The sequence below is a fragment of the Candoia aspera genome, chromosome 2, assembly GCF_035149785.1.
Source record: "Candoia aspera isolate rCanAsp1 chromosome 2, rCanAsp1.hap2, whole genome shotgun sequence".
Classification (NCBI taxonomy): Eukaryota; Metazoa; Chordata; class Lepidosauria; order Squamata; family Boidae; genus Candoia; species Candoia aspera.
Window position 1 is genome coordinate 63,455,285 of NC_086154.1, and position 20,120 is coordinate 63,475,404.

At 41.1% G+C, this 20,120-nt stretch overlaps 1 protein-coding gene across 2 annotated transcripts; it reads left to right on the plus strand.

Moving 5' to 3' along the window:
* The first annotated feature begins 7,558 nt into the window (after positions 1 to 7,558).
* On the plus strand, positions 7,559 to 19,794 carry LOC134489377 (NACHT, LRR and PYD domains-containing protein 3-like). 2 transcript variants are annotated; one of them, XM_063292021.1, is made up of 7 exons: positions 7,559 to 7,664; positions 9,566 to 9,851; positions 10,940 to 10,960; positions 11,929 to 13,648; positions 13,817 to 13,903; positions 14,996 to 15,163; positions 19,349 to 19,794. In XM_063292021.1, exons 2-7 carry the CDS (start codon positions 9,584 to 9,586, stop codon positions 19,446 to 19,448), a joined length of 2,364 nt encoding a protein of 787 aa, XP_063148091.1. In that variant the 5' UTR covers positions 7,559 to 7,664; positions 9,566 to 9,583; the 3' UTR covers positions 19,449 to 19,794. The 2 variants fall into 2 exon arrangements, with proteins under 2 accessions (XP_063148091.1, XP_063148090.1); XM_063292020.1 differs by lacking the exon at positions 7,559 to 7,664 and having other exon boundaries at positions 9,253 to 9,851.
* Positions 19,795 to 20,120: the final 326 nt, after the last annotated feature.

Genomic DNA, 20,120 nt, shown 5'->3' on the forward strand with positions numbered 1-20,120 from the left:
GTGCAGTATGGGTGGGGTGGGGTGGGGTGGGGTGTGGTGGAGTGGGGGAGATCATGTGCCAAGGGAGGGGGGACTCAGTTTTCTAAGTATTTTGTATTCTTTAATGTAATTTGAGATGTCTTTTCCATTTGTGTTTAACAATAAAATCACTTCTGCTTAGCATGTCGGGACATTTTTTACCTAATTTGGAGAATATATATATACAAGTGATACTGTCACAGAGTACTGTTTAACCCTTATATCAGATTTGTGTGAAAAGAAAGCCTTGGTTGGTATCTCTGATTTCTCAATATATTCACATTTTATGGCTTTTTTATATTATGGTTCTGGCAGCATTTTTAAGCAACAAAGGACCTCTTCCCTCCTCATCTTTGTCCATCTTGAGATTTCACTAAAGCCTTCCACATAACATCATTAGGCTGCATTTATGCAGTAATGCCTGCCTACCAGTACCAAGTGAAATTTGGGAGCCAACTGGCCTTTGCATGATGAACACTATTATTAATGAAAATGTGGAATATTAAGTTAGTAAAATCATTCTGAGGGCTAACCTAAGAACTGAAAGCATTAAAGGGTTGCTTTAGGCTGTTCATGTACATCTTACCTGGAAATAAGGTCTATTAAGCTAAATAGTAATGTTGAACTGTTAAAGGTTACACTAAGCTTTCCAATTTAGTGCAATTCTTAAAATGACAAATGTGGATTGACACAAGAGTTCTCATTGGACATAAGGGAAAGAGGTACTTAACGTGAATGTGTAAGATGATTTTTTTTAAGGGTTGTGAACGAATGTGGATTGAATACAAAACTGAGTAACTAGAACTGAGGTGGTTGGTCACAGAATGAATGAGGATCAAATAGCAAAACAAATGTAATAAGGAAGAGTAAATGAGTGGAAAAGAAATGGAAGACCAAAAAGTTGTGGTACATTGGACTTGATGAGATTTTCAAAAAGGGAAGTGAGAAATTTAAAGAACAAAAAGCAATGCAGGAAAGGAATAGAGATGCAAGCAAGGATGGTTTACAAATGCAGAAAGCCACAGGGAGGTGATGATGTGGCTTGCCTCAATTCGAAGATGGTAATGCTGAATGCCTTGCTCATCCTCTAATCTGAAATCTTTTGCTATTATCACCTCTCATCCAAATTGAATTCCTTTCTAAAGCAATGAAGAAATGCAAAATGTGCAGAGAGGTACTTCTCAACAAACTAAAGAGATCAAAACATACATGAAAGAGCCAAAAACAACCAGCAACCCTCCAAGAAGATGAGGCAGATAAGTGGACTTCAGCCTCTGAGTTATCAATCCAAAGAGGACTCGACACTATCAAGTATTTACTTAAAAATTTAAACAGGACCTGAAGTCAGAATGGGAGAAGTCTTCTACTTCATTAAAAGATAATCAGGTATGTTCTGAAAAACTTAATAAACAGCTTAAAGACTTACCAAGGAAAATAACAGACATTTTCAGACATCTAGTCAAGACTATTACTTAAGTATCCAAATACCTCTAGCATGAAAAAGTCTAAGAAAGACATTATGGATGTTAAAATATCTCTGGCAGATACTGAAGATTGTAACAGACAAACTCTGTATTAGAGGTAATAGTGAAAAAGCTGAGGACAACAACATGATAGATTATATGATAAATTTAATGATCTCTTCCGAGATCTACATTTCTCTGAAAAGACACAGTACGTGTGTATAAAGTCCAAACCTGCAGGTTTGCAAAGTTGAAAAAATCAAGTTGAAAACTTAAAATACAGAGTTTCTTAATGAATGCACCAGAGATAACATTATTCAAGAAGCCTGCAAGCTGAAGAAAATAAATGGAGGAGACAAGATTTTGTTTTTTCAAGGTATTGGTCCAACTACTTTACAAAAAAAGAACTGCATGAAAGCCTCTAACAGAACTATTGATAAAAATGGGAATTGGTTTAAAATGGAAATTTCCATTCAAACTTACAATGTTGAAACCACAAGGAGTAGAGAAGTCTTGGACTACTACTAGAGTAGGTAAAAACAGCCTAAATACCATTGGAAAGTGTATTAGCATTCTAGCAGTTTATTACATGGTTCTGTTGGCAAGTCTAATATAACAGCCTTATGGCTAAGGTACAACATTTAGCAACTGAAAAGGTAGCACCTCTCATCAAGAAAAATTTAAACAACACTGATTGGAACAGCTGGGGAATCTCTCCATTAGAGGTTGAATTAATTGAGAATGAGGTTCTATATAAAATTTATACCTTAAAAAGGTGTGTTCTAGGATTTCAATTTTGTCACAGGCAAAGAAGACTCCCCCTGAAGTCAATGTAAGGAATGGCCTTGGAGATTAAAACAAGCAGATACAGCTGCAGAAAGAAGATTACAGTATAGATAAGGTTCCAGCAGAAGCAATAGCAAAGGAAGAAAAGAATAACAAAATGAACCTTTTATATTGACCAGTTTCAGATCTAGCACAATATGTAAACCTTTAACTTGTATTAGGACTTAAGTAAATATAAAATGCAGTTGATTTATTATACTTTATTGTAGAGGGAGGGCACAGGTGGAAACAACTGAGGAAAGGCAGTCCCACAAATAACCTGGCCTTACGCTACAAGGGTTTCATAGGTGACCTCCAGCATCATGAATTGTCCTCCAGCAGCGCTCTAGGTGCCTCTTCACCCATTTTATCTCCCTCAGCTCCTCTGTAAACCATGGAGCACTTTGGGATCCATATGAGGAGAGAGGCTGAATGGGTGTAATCCAATCCAAAGCCCTGTCACCCACTCATCCCAGGCAGCAACCAAGGCTTCAGCCAAACCATGCACTAGACTTTCAGGAACAACCCCAAGATCCCTCTGGAACCCAATGAGGTCCATGCTTCACCATCAGTGCCTAATGTCTTAGACCAGCCTTTCTCAACCTTTTGACCCCGGGGGAACCCTTGAAATATTTTCCAGGCCTCGGGGAGAATATTCAAGCTCAAATATAGGCCAGAAGTTACAAAATTATTATATTTGTTTCTTGTGTAGGCCTATCTATATGCATTAACAGTATTCTTAAATTAAAAATAATGAAACTTAATAAAGAATGAAACTCTCCCTGCACCATCAGAACCTCGTTCCCCAAATCTAGCTTCTCCTTTCTCACTCCTCTCCACCTCCTCTCCCAAGGACCCGTTTGCAAAACTAGAGGGGGGCTGACATCTTGCAACCTCCAACCCCCCTATCCTTAATATTTGGACTCTTCAACTTCTCCTGAAGTCTTAGCACCCTGAGGCCAAAGCCTTCACCACCACCCCTTTTTCCTTTCCCCTGCCTTGTGGGTGGCTCCTCCTGCCACTGATGCCCAAGCTAGGCCAGCCCTGGATCTCCTGCGCCTGCCCTGAGACACAGCTCCCCAGGCTGCTGCGCCTGCAGAAAGACAGGCGCGCGTCAGCAAGGAGAGCCCTGGCATGGAGGCCTTGGCAGCATCTTCTGCATGTGCTCTCTCACCACCTGCTGCTCCTCACTCACTCCTCAGCTCACACATTTCTCACCTCCCCACTTGCATGCACGTGTGCAATCCCTGCTTCCACCCAGGGTCTGCACGCACTCTGGCGGGCCAGTTCAGTATTGGAGGTTGGAAGGCTTTTTAAAAATAAATTATGATCTCCCAGGGAACCCCTTGTGACCTCTCACAGAACCCTAGGGTTCTGCAGAACCCCAGTTGAGAGACCCTGCCTTAACCACTACACCAAACTGGCTCTCTAATGGATTTTTAATACAATTGTTAATTGATGAAGTACTTGTAATCTGTCTCACCTGTATCCTGCATCTGTATAGCCAACCTCTCTTCCTCTTCCTTTCCTCTCTTCTACCATCCCCCTTCTAAACTCACTTTAAATCCCCTATCAGTGTAGCCATTCTACGCATGCGATCAAGTGAGCTGTAGCTCATGAAAGTTTATGCCAGAGTTTTTGCTACCACAGACCTCCACATCTCTCTGTTATCTTTTCTCAAACACAAAAGTTGTAGATATTTAGGAATTAATATATATAAAAGATTGAATAAGCTATTAAATAATAATTATTGCACTGTTTTGAAAAAAAATGAAAGGATATGAAAAGATGGAACAAGATTTATCTTAGGCTATATACAGGCCTGCAACTAGGGTCTGTGTCACCCGGGGCAAACATGGATTTCGCACCCATTTTGGCATCCCCCCAGCGCTCATTTTGGTGCCTCCCCAGTGCGACACCCAGGGCACATGCCCCACTTGCCCCCCCCTAGTTGCGGCCCTGGCTGCATATCAACAATAAACATGATGGTTCTCCCAAAACTTGTGTATTTATTTCAAACTCTCCCAATAGATGTTGCAGTACAGTTCTTTCTAATCGGTAACAACAAATGTTGTTATTCTGTTTTAAATCAACATATATGTCATGATCGCCGTTGCGATGGTTGTGACATCGCAACAGCTCGCATGACAATACAAGATTATGGGTCCCTGGCTGATAAGGCAAGAGCAATAAAGAAACACAAAAAAGCAACATTGAGTCTAAAGAAACAATGTAACGACCAAGGGTGGCAGCCCAGGAAGCAACAACAAAAGGAAACTGACACGAAATTAAATAACAACCGAACAGGCGAGGTTCGGAAGGGCACGCCCGGGCTTTCGAGGAATTAGAAGCCTGATCGCCTGGCAATGGATCATTACCGCACAGGAAGGCGATCGAGGCGATGCCCAGGGTGCAGGGGGCTGGACGACCTCTCACCTGGACGAACGGTTGGGACTCGTGGGGCGCACCTGGGGTAAGGTGGGGTGGAGCGCTGACCGGCGCGGGCTATTTAAATCCCGTTCCGGCGCGTTCCCCTCACTCTCAGCTTTCTAAGGGTATGCACTCTACTCCCAAATAAACCCAGAACCTAAGTCTACTCTAGCGTCTGTTTTTATTGGGTCTCAGGCAGAGCCTGACAATATAATAGAATCCAAAGAAACATTCTGTACTTTTATCGGATTTTATTTTAGATAGTTTACAAATGGTCCTCACTTAACAACCACTCATTCAGTGACTGCAATTATGATGTCGCAGTGTCCCACAGTCACATGATTGCCATTTGCGACCTCCTTTGCTGGCTTTCTACAAGCAAAGTCAATGGGGAAGCTGGCAGGAGGTTGCAAATGGTGACCACCTGATATCACACTTACGACATCGCAGGATTTGCTTAACAACTGCAGCTGGAAGTGTGAGAATTTCCATTGCTAAGCGGTGCAGTCACATGAGATCATGCTTTATGACTGTGTCGCTTAGCAATGGAAATTCCAGTCCCAATTGCTGTTGTTAAATGAGGACTACCTGTACAGCAAATCTATCACAGGTCTAAAAGTCTGGGACAATTAGGAACAATTAGACAATAATACTTGGAAGTCTCTATCGTGGCATGAAGGATTTTTATCAGCATCTTTCCAGAAAATGCATCAAATTTTTACATCGGTGGCATCAAACTCAAATAAGAATCTCACATGCATTTTCTCAGTATTCAAAACATGGTGGTAAGCCTGTAAATAAAACACAAAATTCTTTTCCCTTTGGTGGGAATGAGATAAAACATCAGATTTTTGGAAAAATGTATTTAAAGTAATATACATAGCTAAACAAATGATTCAATTCTCTCCACAGCTAGTACTGCTACATAAATCTGATAGCTAGAATAAGAAATTGCGAAGTAAAAAACTAATTTTTACTTATAATTGCTACACAATGGCAATATCTGGATATATCAGTGGTTAGATGGCTTTACCTGAAAATGTCTCTGATAAAATCCTTCCTATGAGAAGCCAGAGTAGTGAATAATTGTTTTATAGGCATATGTCGATGAAGATTCTGAGTTATCCAGGTGGAACTGTCTGTAGGTTGAGTCATGGCAACTGGATTTCTCTCTTTTTGGTAGAAACGTTTCACTGCTTGTCCAAGCAGCTTCTTCAGTCTGGGCAAAGGTTGGTAAAGGGACCCCATATATGTCTTCCAGGGTGGCTGCATTGTCCCTACACCTGAATGGCTGTTTTATAGGAAATGGTGGAATTTACTTGTTCGTATAAGAAATAAGCATCCTGGAAACAGCTTGTATCAAAAATTATGGGCACATTAAAATGTATCAGCACTATGCAAATTTCTGAAATTCAAGTAAAATTTAAAAAAAAATGATGTGGGGAGGTATAACAAATGGGGTTGGTATAAAACAGATTTAGCTACATGTACTTTTCTTATGCCTGTAAGACGGCGTTTTCAGAAGACCACTGGCAACAGCCTGAAAACATTGCTTTTCACTCTTGAAGATACCACTCACCATTTACAGAGCTTAAAATTCCCTCTAGCTCTTCTCCCAAGTCAGTAGGACATGCCCCCATTATATCTGCAAAATACTCTTGATCCTTTCTGGGGAAATAAGTGGCAGGAATATTTTGCTGCCCCTGCCCCAGATCTCGCAATTGTACTATAAAGAGTTTCAAGAATTCAGTTCCCTGCTAAACACCAATACTTCATGTACTCAAAGGTTTAAAGGAATTTCTTCTTTTCTTTCTTTGCCAGTAGTGGATTCCCTCTACTGCAGAATTTTTTAAAGTTAGTCCTGCCCTTAGAGTTTGGGCTTTAAATAGACGAAGGTTAACAAACAGAGAAGGTTAAGTGGCGATCTTAACTCATTCTAGGAATGTCATGCTATTTGCCACAAATGTTACATCAATTCCCATGTGATAGTATGTGATTCCCACGTGACAGTGTATGATTTATTCCACACAGTATGCCTGATTAGTTTTATACCTTATTTAATAAACCAAAATGGGTTAATGTACTAGGTCAAAACCATGGGTGATATGAATATGTAGTCTGAGTATTAACAGGACGAGGAGCTTCCTGCAAGTAATTATTTTATTTTTCCAGTTTTGATTTTTTTCCACTTTTCTACATACACAGTACAAATATAACTCTTCCCAGCCACTAAAAGATCAAAGCTTAGACCATCAATAGTTTCAAGAAAAAATGGAAGGGAAGCTCTATTTAACTCAAACTTAACTTATTATCTGAGCAGAAGAGAGACAGCCAGAGATGGAGGGGCATCAGGATTATGATAAATTGCAAGCTGGATTTAATGGAAGAGCTGAGACAGAAACAGATTCTCAGTCTGGACAAAATGTTTACAACTGCAGATGCAAGGGATTTCTCCCCCTCAGCTATGTAGGCCCTGTTTCTCAACCCTGGCAACTTTAAGATGCGTGGACTTCAACTCCCAGAATTCCCCAGCCAGCATGCTGGCTACACCGGTGTACCGCACACTACTTCCCGCCGGAAATTTTCTGTGCAGTCTCTGTCCACTTTATGCTACCCTACACATCCCCTTTGCTCCCTGTGAGTGCACATCTTTTATCTGTTTTAAAGTCTACTGTCCCGTTCACTCAAAAGAAACTAAATGTCTCCTTCGGGGGAGCAGTGCTGAGAGGTTGGGGGAAGCCTCTTTCGGGCAAGCCTAGCCCCAAATGTTTGCTTTCCACGTCAGCTTCTCCTTCGCCTCCCTTTGTCAGGCTTAAGGCTTTCATTTTCGTTCTCGGCTGCCAGGCAGATGCCGTGACCTGCAAGTGACTCCGGAAGCGTGACTTGTTTTGCATTGGCTCGCTTTCCTTCAGCTGCCGTCCCGGTCAGGTGAGGTACTTGGAGTTGGCGAAGCCCACCTAGCAGCTGGGCTAAACTGGTACGGCGTTGCCGCCACGGATACTTTGCCCTGCAGACGGTGGGTGGGGCTGGCCTACGGTCCTTTTTGGAGGGAAGCTGCGTTTCACTGAAACGCAGTTCAGATAAAACCCGGGGTGCAGAGGGTGGAGGCTGCTCCCTCTACTGAAAATGCCTGAACTATGGCCGGCAGCGCGAGAGGAAACGGAGAGACCCGCTTCTTGCCGCTGGGGCAGAGGCGAGGCGAGGGTCTGGCGGTGGGGTAGCCCCTTGCTGAGACATTTTGCGATGGAGCGGTTCAGCAGGAATACACAAAGCCGCAAAGCCACAACGTACCTCCATAGCAGCCTCCTATGTTTTTAATATATGTTTCCTAGCATTATTACGGCAAAGTTGGCTAGTGTGAAGATTTGGAATTGTATTCTACACCGATTTGCAAGGTCTTGGCTGCCCAATCTTGTTTTATAACATATGGAAAAATGGACTTTTTGTTAGTCAGATAGGAGCTTCCTTTCTTACCTGGTTGCCCTTCTGCTTTTCAATTGAAGGATTTTCAAGGCTGTTGTTGCTAAGAAATAGAGAAGCTGGATGCTAGTAATAATTTCCACAAATATGCTTATAATAAAAGGAAATATGCCGTTGACAAAACAGCTTAGAGTAAAATGGTAGTTAAAAAATATTTGTATTTAGAAACTTGATTGAATGCTCTTAATCCTCAGACATAAAGGGCAGTAAGATTGCATGTGAAGAGATATAGCTACAGTGACCATATTTTCTTGGAAAAAATAAAGGCAAATCTGAAAGATAAGCCAGTGAAGGAGGCATTGCAGTGCTGCTGGATATGTTATAAGGGGAAGGCAAATACCCATACAGTAGACTCTCAGTTAACCAGAACTCAAGCAACCGGCAAAAAAAAATATCGAATAAATAATACAGTAGACTCTCAGTTAACCAGAACTCACTCTCAAGCAACCAGCAAAAAAACTGAGTAAACAATACTTTAAATAAAATTTAATAATAACTCTCAAGCAACCAGAAACTACATTTATCCGGCATCTACCAATCCCCACGGGTGCTGGTTAACTGAGAGTCTACTGTACATAGATCCTTGGCATGGAGGATCCAAAAATTATCTTCAGTACTTTTAATTCCAAAATCTGATTTATAGTTGTGAAAGGTGAAAGGCCCCTGAGTCATGTCTGAACCTTTGGGGGGATGCAGCTTTTGTGACATTTTCTTGGCAGACTATAGTGGGGTGGTTTGCCATTGCCTCCCCCAGTCGTCACCTTCCCCAACAAGCTGGGTAATTTCCCTTATATTGCCCATTCTCAGAACCCTGAAACTGTATCAGACCTAATATGTAATTGTTCAAGTTACACCAATTCTTTGACTTCCCAGACCATGTTGGCTCCTGTATGTTTGTACCAGGTATATCACACTTTTTACTTGGTGAGAAAACATCTGGTAGGAATTGGGTGCCTTCTACTGTAGAGACCAAAAGTACCTTCTGGCATTTTCTGGTGCCAGTTGTAGCTGGATTTCATGGTGATTTTGAATAGTACATAGTTGCTTTTCTGCCCCAGACCATTCTGTGTGCCTGGTTAAACGTGGTCTCAGCTTAAGTTCCCAGCTTCGGCTCTTGCTTTAAAAAGACAATACTGCCTTCATGATCCCAAGCCTGGCCTTAGTTGGTTTGAGTGTGAATTGAAACTCAGAAATGGCTGGTGGTAAGTGAAAGTTAAATGCCTATTCAGTACAGGTTGTAATTTGGGTTCCCTGTATTCCACCCATCTGCCAAGATTATGCACAATCCACTCTGAATGCCAACGTTTGCTTTGTTTTTTCTAGCCCCTAAAATATGTTTGTGTTTGTAGCTTGGCCGTGACCTTGCAATGGACACTGGAGGAGGAAAGATGAAGGACTTGCTAGTAGATGCTTTAGAACAGCTTGAGGAAGGAGACATTAAGTTGTTTAAGTCTAAGCTGCGACATGTAGCAGCTCCTCAGGGAAAGAATATTCCACGTGGTCGGTTGGAAAATGCAGATTGCTTGGATCTGGTGGATCTCCTTGTCGAATTCTATGAAGAGAAGGTGGCTATCCTAATGATAACTGTCTTGGAAGACATGGGTTTTAAGAAAACTGCTTCTCATCTCAGCAAAGGTATGGATTGCTGAAACATAAGTATTTAGAAGTATTTAGATCCAGAGTGGGCAAGAGTGCTTCTGTTCTAGCTTGGGCAACGTGTACCTGTCAGCTGCACCTTAAGGGAGTTGCACTAAGGAAATACACATTTGAGTTAAGGAGGCAGCAATAGGGGAGTGATGTGATTGCACCTTTCTCTGCCATAAGACCTCCTTAACTCAAACACGGTATTTTCCTGAGTCCTCACAGCTACCATGGAAAACCAAGAAAAGTTCTGGTTCTTTTAAGGAGCAGATACAGTGAGGATGCTCATGCCAGATCCAAAGCATCCTTGCCAGCTTTGGATCCAAATACTGCTCATTAGCTGTAATATACCATATTAGCAATACAATTGTTTCATGTTGCAAGTAATCATTTAGGGCAAGACGGGAGAACTTTGGCCCCATAGACATCTATGGGGTATGTGTGCAAATAACAAGTGCTTTGCATCGTCATACGAATGACATGAATTATGTATGTGCATCATGACACAAATAATTGTGTGATTTATAATCACAACATGTATATCATTATTTTGACATGATTGATGCTTTTAACAGACCCCTGTTTGACCTTCTTGATGTTGTTGGATTCTAACCAACTGTTGACTGTGTTTGCTGTGATTGAGATGAGTTTAAATATCCAAAAATGTCTGAAAGGCCAGAGGTTTCCTGTTTCTAATTTACAAGATGGTTATCCAATTCCACTGGGTGCCATACCAAAAAGCCTTGGATGGCACTTGGAAATTTTGTCAATGCGCAGATTTTCTATCTGTCAATTACAAAAGGCCCCACTGCTTGGACCCACACATATACTACACCGATATGTTACAACATCCTAGGTTCTTGGGAAGAACTTGATGCGATTGAAGGCCAACGCCAGCTAAAGAATTGGCAGCTATGATTTCATGTTGTTGTGTATATAATAATAATAATAATATACTTGGTACAAAGCCATTAATTTTTCAAAGTGCTTTGAAGATATAATCAACTATATTTTTGTTCAGTGGGACCTTTAGAACTGAACTATTAGTTCATAGCTAATTAATTATTGTGTTTCCTTTTCAGAGCTCAAGGATCACATTCATGGTATGTGAATGCCTCATTATAACCCATTATAATCATTTATATAAGTGTCCAAGTAGTCCTTGGATTACGATGGCAATTGGGACCAGGATTGCTGTTGCTAAGTGATGCAGTTGTAAAGCGTGACATCACATGACAGCATCACATAATGACGACAATCCTGGCAGTCCCTGTGCTGTTGTAACCCCAAGACATGCAGGGTCATTAAACGGGAAGTGGAGGGAATCTCAAGTAAAGAGTGTGGGGGTGCTGTGGGGTTGGCCCAGGCCATGTGCGAGTTGGGGGAGGCCAGGAGAGGGCTCGGGAGGCCTGGCGCAGGCCACGTGCGAGTTGGGGGAGGCTGGGGGAGGGAGTGGTGGGGCGCGAGTGCAGGAAAGTCGGGGTGGATGGTGTGGCAGGGCATGAGCTCAGGAAGGCCCGGGGGGTCTTGCCAGGTTACTTGTGACCTTCCCTGCTGACTTCCCCATTGACTTAGCTTGTGGGAGGCTGGAAGGGAAGGTTGCAAATGGCAGTCATGTGACCATGGGATGCTGCAACCATTGTAAGTGCGAGACGGTTGCCAAGTGCCCAAATTGTGACCATGTGATGGCGGGGGCACTGTGACAGCCAGATCTTTGAGGACTGGTCGTAAGTACCACTCATTCAGTGCCATTGCAACTTCAAACAGTTGCTGAACTTACTGGTAAGCAAGGACTTCCTGTATATAAACCCCAAGATAAATTGGAGGAATCAGTGGTTTATACCTGCCATCCTCAAACGGTGCCCTCTAGAAATATTAAACTGTGACTTTCATAATCCCCATGAGTCAGTGTAGCCTTTGGTAGAAGGTACTAGAATGTGGAAGAATGATGTAGATGGACATGAAGAAGAAACATTGTGAGATGGAGGATCTCTTTTGATAGACCGCTAAGTTATGAACAATACCGTACTAGATGGTGGGGTCTTCTCTTTGTTTTCTGGCACTTTACTAGGTTACAAAAAAAAGTATGCCAAGTATGTGAAGGAAGAATTCTGCCAAATGACAGAAGAAAGGAACAGTCTCTGTGGTGAGAGCATTCCTTTGAATTCATGTTATGCAGAGTTGCTTTTTATCAAGAAGCATCAGCCCCAGAAGCAAAAGGAACATGAACTCCTTGCCACTGGCAGGTTGCACCTGGAGATCCTCAGAACCAACAGTGATTATTTATCAACTGACCTTGAAGATTTATTTGACCCTGATGCATCAGGAATAATTCCCAAAACAGTAGTGCTACAAGGGCCTGCAGGGATTGGAAAAAGCATGACTGTGCAGAAGATCATGCTGGACTGGGCTGCTGGGCAGCTTTATCCGGATATGTTTGATTATGTGTTTTGCATTCGTTGCAGGGAATTGAACTTTGCTGAGAAAGTCAGCAGCTTGGATGATCTTATTGTTGAGCAGTGTCAGGACAGAGATGCCCCAGTGGAAGAAATCTTAGCCCACTCTGAAAAGCTGCTTTTTATCATTGATGGTTTTGATGAGCTTTCTTGCTTTTTTGAATGTGAAGAAGGTTACTTGTGTGATAAGCCTAATTTAAAGATGCCTTTGGAAAGTATTCTAAACAGCCTGCTGAGGAAGATACTCTTGCCAGAGTCCTTCCTCTTAATCACCACAAGGCCTGGTGCTCTAGAGAGACTGCAGCAATGCTTGAAGGTTCCCAGGTTCACCGAAATTGTTGGCTTCTCTGAAAAAGGTCGCCGTGAATTTTTTTCCAAGTTCTTTGAAGATGAGCGGAAAGCCAATATTGCACTGAGATTCATTGAAAATACTGTTGCAGTGTCCACCATCTGCTTCATCCCAATGGTGTGCTGGATCATTTGCTCTGTGATTAAAATAGAATTGGAAACTGAAGATGAGATTGCAGACACCTTGGACACCACAACAAAAGTGTTTGTGCAGTTTTTTCGTGTTCTCCTTGAACATGATAATCCTAGATGGAAAACCTCCCCTCAGAATGAGTTCAGAAAACTTTGTTCTTTGGCAAGGGCCGGCATAATGCAACAAAAAATCCTCTTTGAAGAGCAGGATCTGAAGGAACATGGCTTGGATATTTCTGCTCTTAAAGACCTCTTTTTAGATAAAAGAGCATTCAGGAGGGGTTTGGGCTGCCGCAATCTCTACAGTTTTTTCCATCTTTGCTTTCAAGAGTTTTTTGCTGCCATGTGGTATATACTGCCAGAGGAGACAACAGAAGAGAGGGACAACATTACGAGGGACTTGCAGAGATTATTGGCTGAATGGGAGAAGCCACATAATCAGCAGCATTTTGTACTAACTGTGTGTTTCATATTTGGCCTGACAAGTGAAAACATGCACATCTTCTTTGAGCAAACCCTCCAGTGCGAGACTTCTGACCTTGCGAAGCCTCTCTTATTGCAGAAGGCAGAAGAAGTAGCTGCTAAGAAATTCCTTCAGGAAGGCTATCGCCTGCTAAATTTTTTTCAGTGTTTGTTTGAGAGCCAGGAGCCAGAATTTGTAAAGCGTGTGATGCATCATTTCCAAAGTATTGACCTGTCCGACATCACACTGTCAGTATTAGACTGCAAAGTCCTGGCGTTCTGTCTGCAGCATAGTACAATTGAGGATCATTCCCTTACCTTAAATTCCTGCATGTTGAAATCTCATCACATCAAAGCTTTGGCTCCAGGAATTAAGAACTGTACAGCTTTACAGTAAGTGATCCATCCTTTCCTGTTTCCAAATTTAAATTCAAACTGAAGCTGAGATTTATAAATGCCTTTCATGTTATGATCCTTGCTTTCCTAATTGCACCTTCTTCTCACATTTTGAAAGAATATTTATGATTCTGATTCTCTAGAATTATTATTTCTACATTGCAGATTTGGAGATAACAAACTTGGAAACTCGGGAGTGAACGTTCTCTGTACCATTCTGAAGGAACTGGGTTGTAATTTGACTAATTTGGAGTGAGTAATAAAAAGCAAAAGGACATCTAAACAGTTGGGTGCATGTTTTGTCTTGGAACAAATGGGCATTTTTGTCCTGATAACCAATAGGAAGTTGGGTGAAAACCTGAGGTACCTAATTAGGTATTAGTTACTCAGAACTGATGTTTGGAACAGTCAATCAATCAATCTGGATAGTGAAGAGCAAGGCAGGGATGAGGATAGGATGAGCTATTCCTAGAGAGCTCGAAGGCAGCAGACAACTTACATAAAAAACATACAAAGATCAATTATCACCTTCAAGTTCAGGCTATACCTGAAGGTCTGTTCCTCAGTCAACTGAGGAAAAGGAGCTCTTTGCCTTGGATGTTTGCTTTCTGGTAGCTTACAAAAAGTTTTCCAATGTTCCTCTGGCATTTAAGGTGCGTGAAGCATAGGTAAACGAAGAACTCTAGGCATTTCTTGTGCTAAATCTTCAAGCTTTCTCAGCCATTTGGTCTCCACAGGAGCCTATGGATTTTTCCTCCTTTAGTAATTTGTGGCATGTGATAGTTCTGGATGTGGTTCTGTGTTGTGACAACATGCAGCTGAGATGGACTGTTTTTTTCCCCAAGTTCCCAGGGAAGCTTTTTGAACACTGTTATGTATTGGGGTTTAACACTGACTATAGTGCTAGGATGTGATAGTACTGGGGGCCAGGATTTTTTGTAAGGGTGAGACCTCTAAATATTAGCCTAGGTGAGGACAGATATCACTCGATGCCTGCTTGGCTTCAAAATGAGTATAAATGACAAGGTGATGTTTGGAGATTACACCATGCATTTAGAACTTAAGGGTACAACCTAGATAGTGCTGGTGTTGATTTGTATCCATGGTAACATTTGCTGAATCAAGTCTAAGGCAGAGGGCAATACTTAGACCAGGAAGACTCTGTCTCATTACCCAAGGGTAATTCAAATATAATTGGTTAAAGTGGAGGGGGGGGAGAACGATCTGTAATAATTTGTGTCTCTCACACACTTACATACATGAATGTGTGTATGTGTATATTCTGATTTTGTTATGAAAGAGCAAGTGAGCCTGTGATGTGGCTTCTAAATTTCTCTTTGCCAGACTTGATCGCAATTACCTCACAGATGCTTGTATGCAAGAACTTTGTGCTGTTCTGAGAACTAGCCACAGACTCTACAGCCTAAAGCTTCGAGACAACTCCTTCACAGAGAACTCTGTCCCATTCATCCAGGACTTAATGAAAAATTGCACTAGCGTGGCTATTTTATGGTGAGTGTTGATAAGGCCGGAAGAGAACATTTGGCTTGTCTTCTTAGAAATGGATATGTTAGTGGAGTGTTTGTGGGGGTGAAGAACTTCAGTTAATTGCCTGGTATGGAAAACTGACCCTATATTTGTATACTATGTTTTTAAAATTGGGAATTTTAGACAGCAAATGGTTTTTGAAGGTCAACTAGTCCAATCCTGCATTTCAGGACTAGAATTAAGGGTGCTACCAATTATTCCTGACAGGTGGCCATCTAGCCCTTGATTTTCATTATTTCCTTGGTTCAATTAAGAATGAGTACTCTTCGTCTTCTGGAAGAACATCTTCAGATATTTGGAGACAGAACTCTTGTTAGTATAAAAAAGATGAGCAACATGAGTTTGCAAATGTCAAGATGTATGTCATCAGTCCAAGTGGCACTACAACTCCTCCCTCCCCCCACATCTGAGATGGGAACACCGAGATCTTGTATGAGAACTCCAAAATCTCACTCAAGATTCTGTTCCAAACATCAACTTTTCATTAGTTTTCTATGCTTTTGTACAAGATTTCCTGACAAGATTTACTTTCTAAAGGGTCTCTGGCCAATGGTGAGTGGAGATCCAAGGCCAAAAAGTTGCCAACAGCAGCATAGCAATCATATATATTTATCCAGACATCACACTAATCCACATGCATAGAAAAAGAGTTTAAACAAAAGGACATAGCTATTAAATATATATAAGGGAAGACAAGTTGGATGCACACCTTATCAAGCCAGGACCTGAGTTCATACTCTCAGTGGTTATCAGCCCTCATGCTGCTGCAAATAACTGGCTCATCCTTTTGTGCTCTAGGTCTCCAGTTAAGGATATGGTATACTCTCACAGAGTAAAATGAAAAGCATGACAGAGCATACCATTGCTAGAAGCCGAATAGAAAAGTCAGCACACCACTTCTATTTGAAAATTAGGACAGGCACAACAAATGCAGTAAGAATTGAAGAATTTGGAGAAGGCTCATAAAGGCTACTACAATCATGAGTACAGGTAGACCTTGCTTACCGACTGCCTCATTCAGTGACCATTCAAAGGTACAACGGTACTGAAAAAATAACTTTGAGATCAATTCCTGAGTTTACAACCTTCGTAGCATCCCTCAGTCATGTGATCGCCAGTATAGTCAGTCTGTGTTGTTCTGTGCCTGACCTGTCCCCCCACCACCACAGAGTAGAGAGATTGGAGAGGAAGGGATTACAAGAGAGTAAGCCTAGCACACAATGGGGAACACACCTGGCTGTTTGCATAGCACACTTGTGGCTGCCAGTGCATTTTGTTCAATGTGTATTCCCCATTGTGGGCCTGCATACTCTCTCGTAATCCCTTCCTCTTCAATGAATGTAAATACACACTTTAATTCCCTTCTTGTTAATTATCCCAGGGGCCAAGTGAGCATTCCAAAGGGCAGGGGAGTGGTTAGGAGGAAACAAAAGTCAAAGATGCAAAACTGATTAGTCTTGTCAGTTTCAAGTCAGTTATCCTAGTACACGGGGTGGGGTGGAGCACTCTGAAGGGTGGGGAAGTGGGTAAAAGGAAAGCACAGTCGCAGTTACATGATTTCCCACTTAGTGACCACTTTGCTTAGTGGTGGAGTTGCCAGTCCCAGTTGTGGTCACTAAACGAGGACTACCTGTAGTTTGAAACTGGCTGAACCAAGTGCAAAGTTAAAATGTGTTTAAAGAGAGATGGTAGGCATGAGCACTTGGATAATGCGTATTTTCTTCATTTGTAAAATTATTCAGCTTTCAACAAGCTGAATTGTCTCTTCTTGTTAGTGGTATAAACTGTGGAAGACATTATTGCTTAAGCATGTAGTGTCCACAGGAGTGTTTTATTTGGAAACTGGCATACCACTTTAATCAGATATGCAATATATCCACAATGTTTAATTAATTTCTATAGGTACAGTCATATATAGAGCTATCCCCATATTAAAATATTATTCTTGCTGCTTTAATACATTTTACAGACAGTAAAACTTGTGTTGTAATAAGATAGTAGCGAAGTTAGTCCTGCTATGCCGTCTCACTGTAGCAGGGTGAGGTGGGGGGCTGCTGGGAGTGTACACCAAGAGGTATGCTCCCAGCAGGGTCAGCCAAGGTATGAAGGTCATCTAAGCTGCCCAGCTAAAACAGGCAGGCGCTTATATTGCACAGGAGCAAAATAGAAGGATGCTAGAGACAATCATAACTATATAACTACTGTTGTATTTTGCTAAGAAGCCCACAAGAACAGGCAAGATAAAGTGATGACGTAGTGTTGGATGATGGCACTCCATATGCTACTGAGGAGTAGCTGAGGATCTATCAGAGTAACAATGGTGTTTATGACACAGCTAGATTAAAGTGTTCCATACATCTAGTTGCTGATGTTGCCATGCAGGAAGAGAAAACCTGAAGCTGCAAAGACAGAATTACCGTGAAAAGGTAATTATGGGAAAACTCAACATAGTGAAATATGAAATGAATTGACTCTACATGGACATATTTGACCAGTGAATTGAATGGGCAGGAACTGGACAATTTCAGCCAGAAGATCATATTTACTATTGAGGAGACAAAAGGAATGGTATTGCCTTTCATAGTCAGAATAATATAGCAAAGACTGTGCTTGGGTATAATGCAATCAGGGACCAAATAATATCAATTACACTTTGTAGACAAGCTAATATGATGATTATCCAAATTTATGCTCTAACCACTGATGCAGAAGAAAAGGAGGCTGATGGGGTCTTATGCTCAAGTTCAATCTAAATTGACAAAACATAAAAGCAAGATGTGTTCCTTTACTGCCACCAGTAAAGGAACTAGCAATTAAGAAATGTGCTGCAGTTGGTAGAGTAGCAATTGAGGCCTTGGAAGAGAGATTCATATGCTTGAGGCACAAATGATCAGGCTCAAATTATCCTACTTTTGGAGATATTATGCAAAGACCTAGCTCTCATGAGGTATCTATGATGCTGGAAAAGATGTAAGAGAAGAATAGGTGGATGGGCTCAGCAGCAAGGTGGATGGGCTCAGTTACAGTGGCAACGGGCACGGTTGGAAGACCCCAATAGGGACAGATCATCATGGAGGAAATCTATTTGTGGGGTCAATAAGGGTTGACACCGACTTGATGGCACTTGATCAAAAATGTGAAAATTGAAGAAATAAAGTGGCATGTTTGGAGAAACCAAAAGTTAACTAATGTCCCCATAAGAATTACATTGCTAAGTTTAGGTGATCAAATTTTCCCCACTCACTGTCCACTGAAAGGGGTATATAATAGCTAGGTTTCCCTGCAAAAGATATATAGAATTTGCATTTGAGTAACAATTGTACCTTGCTAAAGTTTGTGCTGGTATCTCAAGGTTCCACCAACTTCCTGCCCTAATTTTGTTCACATAAAGGGCCATTAAATGTAAAATATATAGTGCATGAAAGTTTTTTTCATATCAGAACCCAGTATATACCTAGCTCATTGCATGTGACTACCACAAGACTTCATATTTCTGAAGATACATGTATTCGTTATTTCAATATCTGCTTATGAATTATGTCTCAGGTATTTGTCGTGTCTGGAGCATCCTCTAAAATAGCTAATTCCAAACATAGGTCAGGATATACACCTCCCTTTGTATTTTCTCTTTTGGTAACTACATTTTATTCACTTAATTAGCTCATACTTATTACATCATTGGATTATTTCAGTGCTGCTTGCTTTTATATGTCAGCAGAGAGCTTGGGTGAATTATTTTTGTAGGTGAAGGAGAAATTCTTGAACAACTTTTCAAGGGCAGGATTTCCTTGTAGTGGTGAAAAAAGCCCTGTGGGCTGAGTTTCCTTTGGGATATAATTAAACTATGGGAAGCTGAGAAGACTGCAGGAGAGAGAGGGAGAGTATTGTAATGGAATACTGGCTCCTTGACCACTGACAAGTATGTATGTGCAAGACTACTGCTGTCCACCCACGAGCCTTTTTCCAAAATTTCTCTTCTCCTCTGAAATAATGTATAAAGCAAATTCTCCTTCATGAAACTGAATGAAAACTAGTCTAGTAGGGAAAAGTAGCTTGAAGGTAAATTAGAAGTGGCATGACAATCCATACTAAAAGAACTGGCCTCAGTTCCAGCAGTTTGTTATACTTTCTGTTTTCGTTTCTTTTCAGTTTGTCATCAAATAGCTTTAATGAAAGAGGACGAAAATGCCTGAATCTGCAAGCAGAAAAGATAACTGAATCAGGACGTGGCTTTTTGTTATTGATGTGACTATATTCTGTCATGGCAGCTACAGAACAAGAGTATTCAATCCCTATCAATTAATCAATCTGACAGGCTTGATTATATTTGCTGAAGGAGAGTTTGAAAAGGAGAACATTTTCAAGGAGATATTTCCACAAGGTTGTTCCAATTTCAGTTGCTGAAACCAGTTGTCAGACAAAAACATTGACATGAACTATCATTAACTTTTTAGAATATTGTGGCATTTTGCTTTCCAGAAAATCACTTCCTTTGAAAAACATTAAGTATCCCCCAATATTTAGGAAAATGGCAAAAATGCTTCTCTTTCACCAAGCTTTTAACTATTGATTCTAATGTTTATGTAAGCAGAAAGGTGGGATATGCATGTAGTAATAAATAAAATTGTTGAAGCCAGTTTTTTCCAGTTCCTATTTTCAGTCTAGTCAGAGTGATTTACAAATTAGATACTGTAAGATAGGCTGGGGAGTTATCTGTGCTTGAACTGATATTTTGAGGAAGAAATTCTGAAGAACAAAGCAAATAGTATTAACAGTTGACTTTAGTGACAAATTTAAAATAACCAAACAATTGGTCCAAGATTATTTCCACTGAATATTCTTAACATGGATACAGTAATGCTGACCTAACAAACACGTTTCATCCTGGTGAAGGTTTGTCTATGTGGTCACTAAGGGTTGA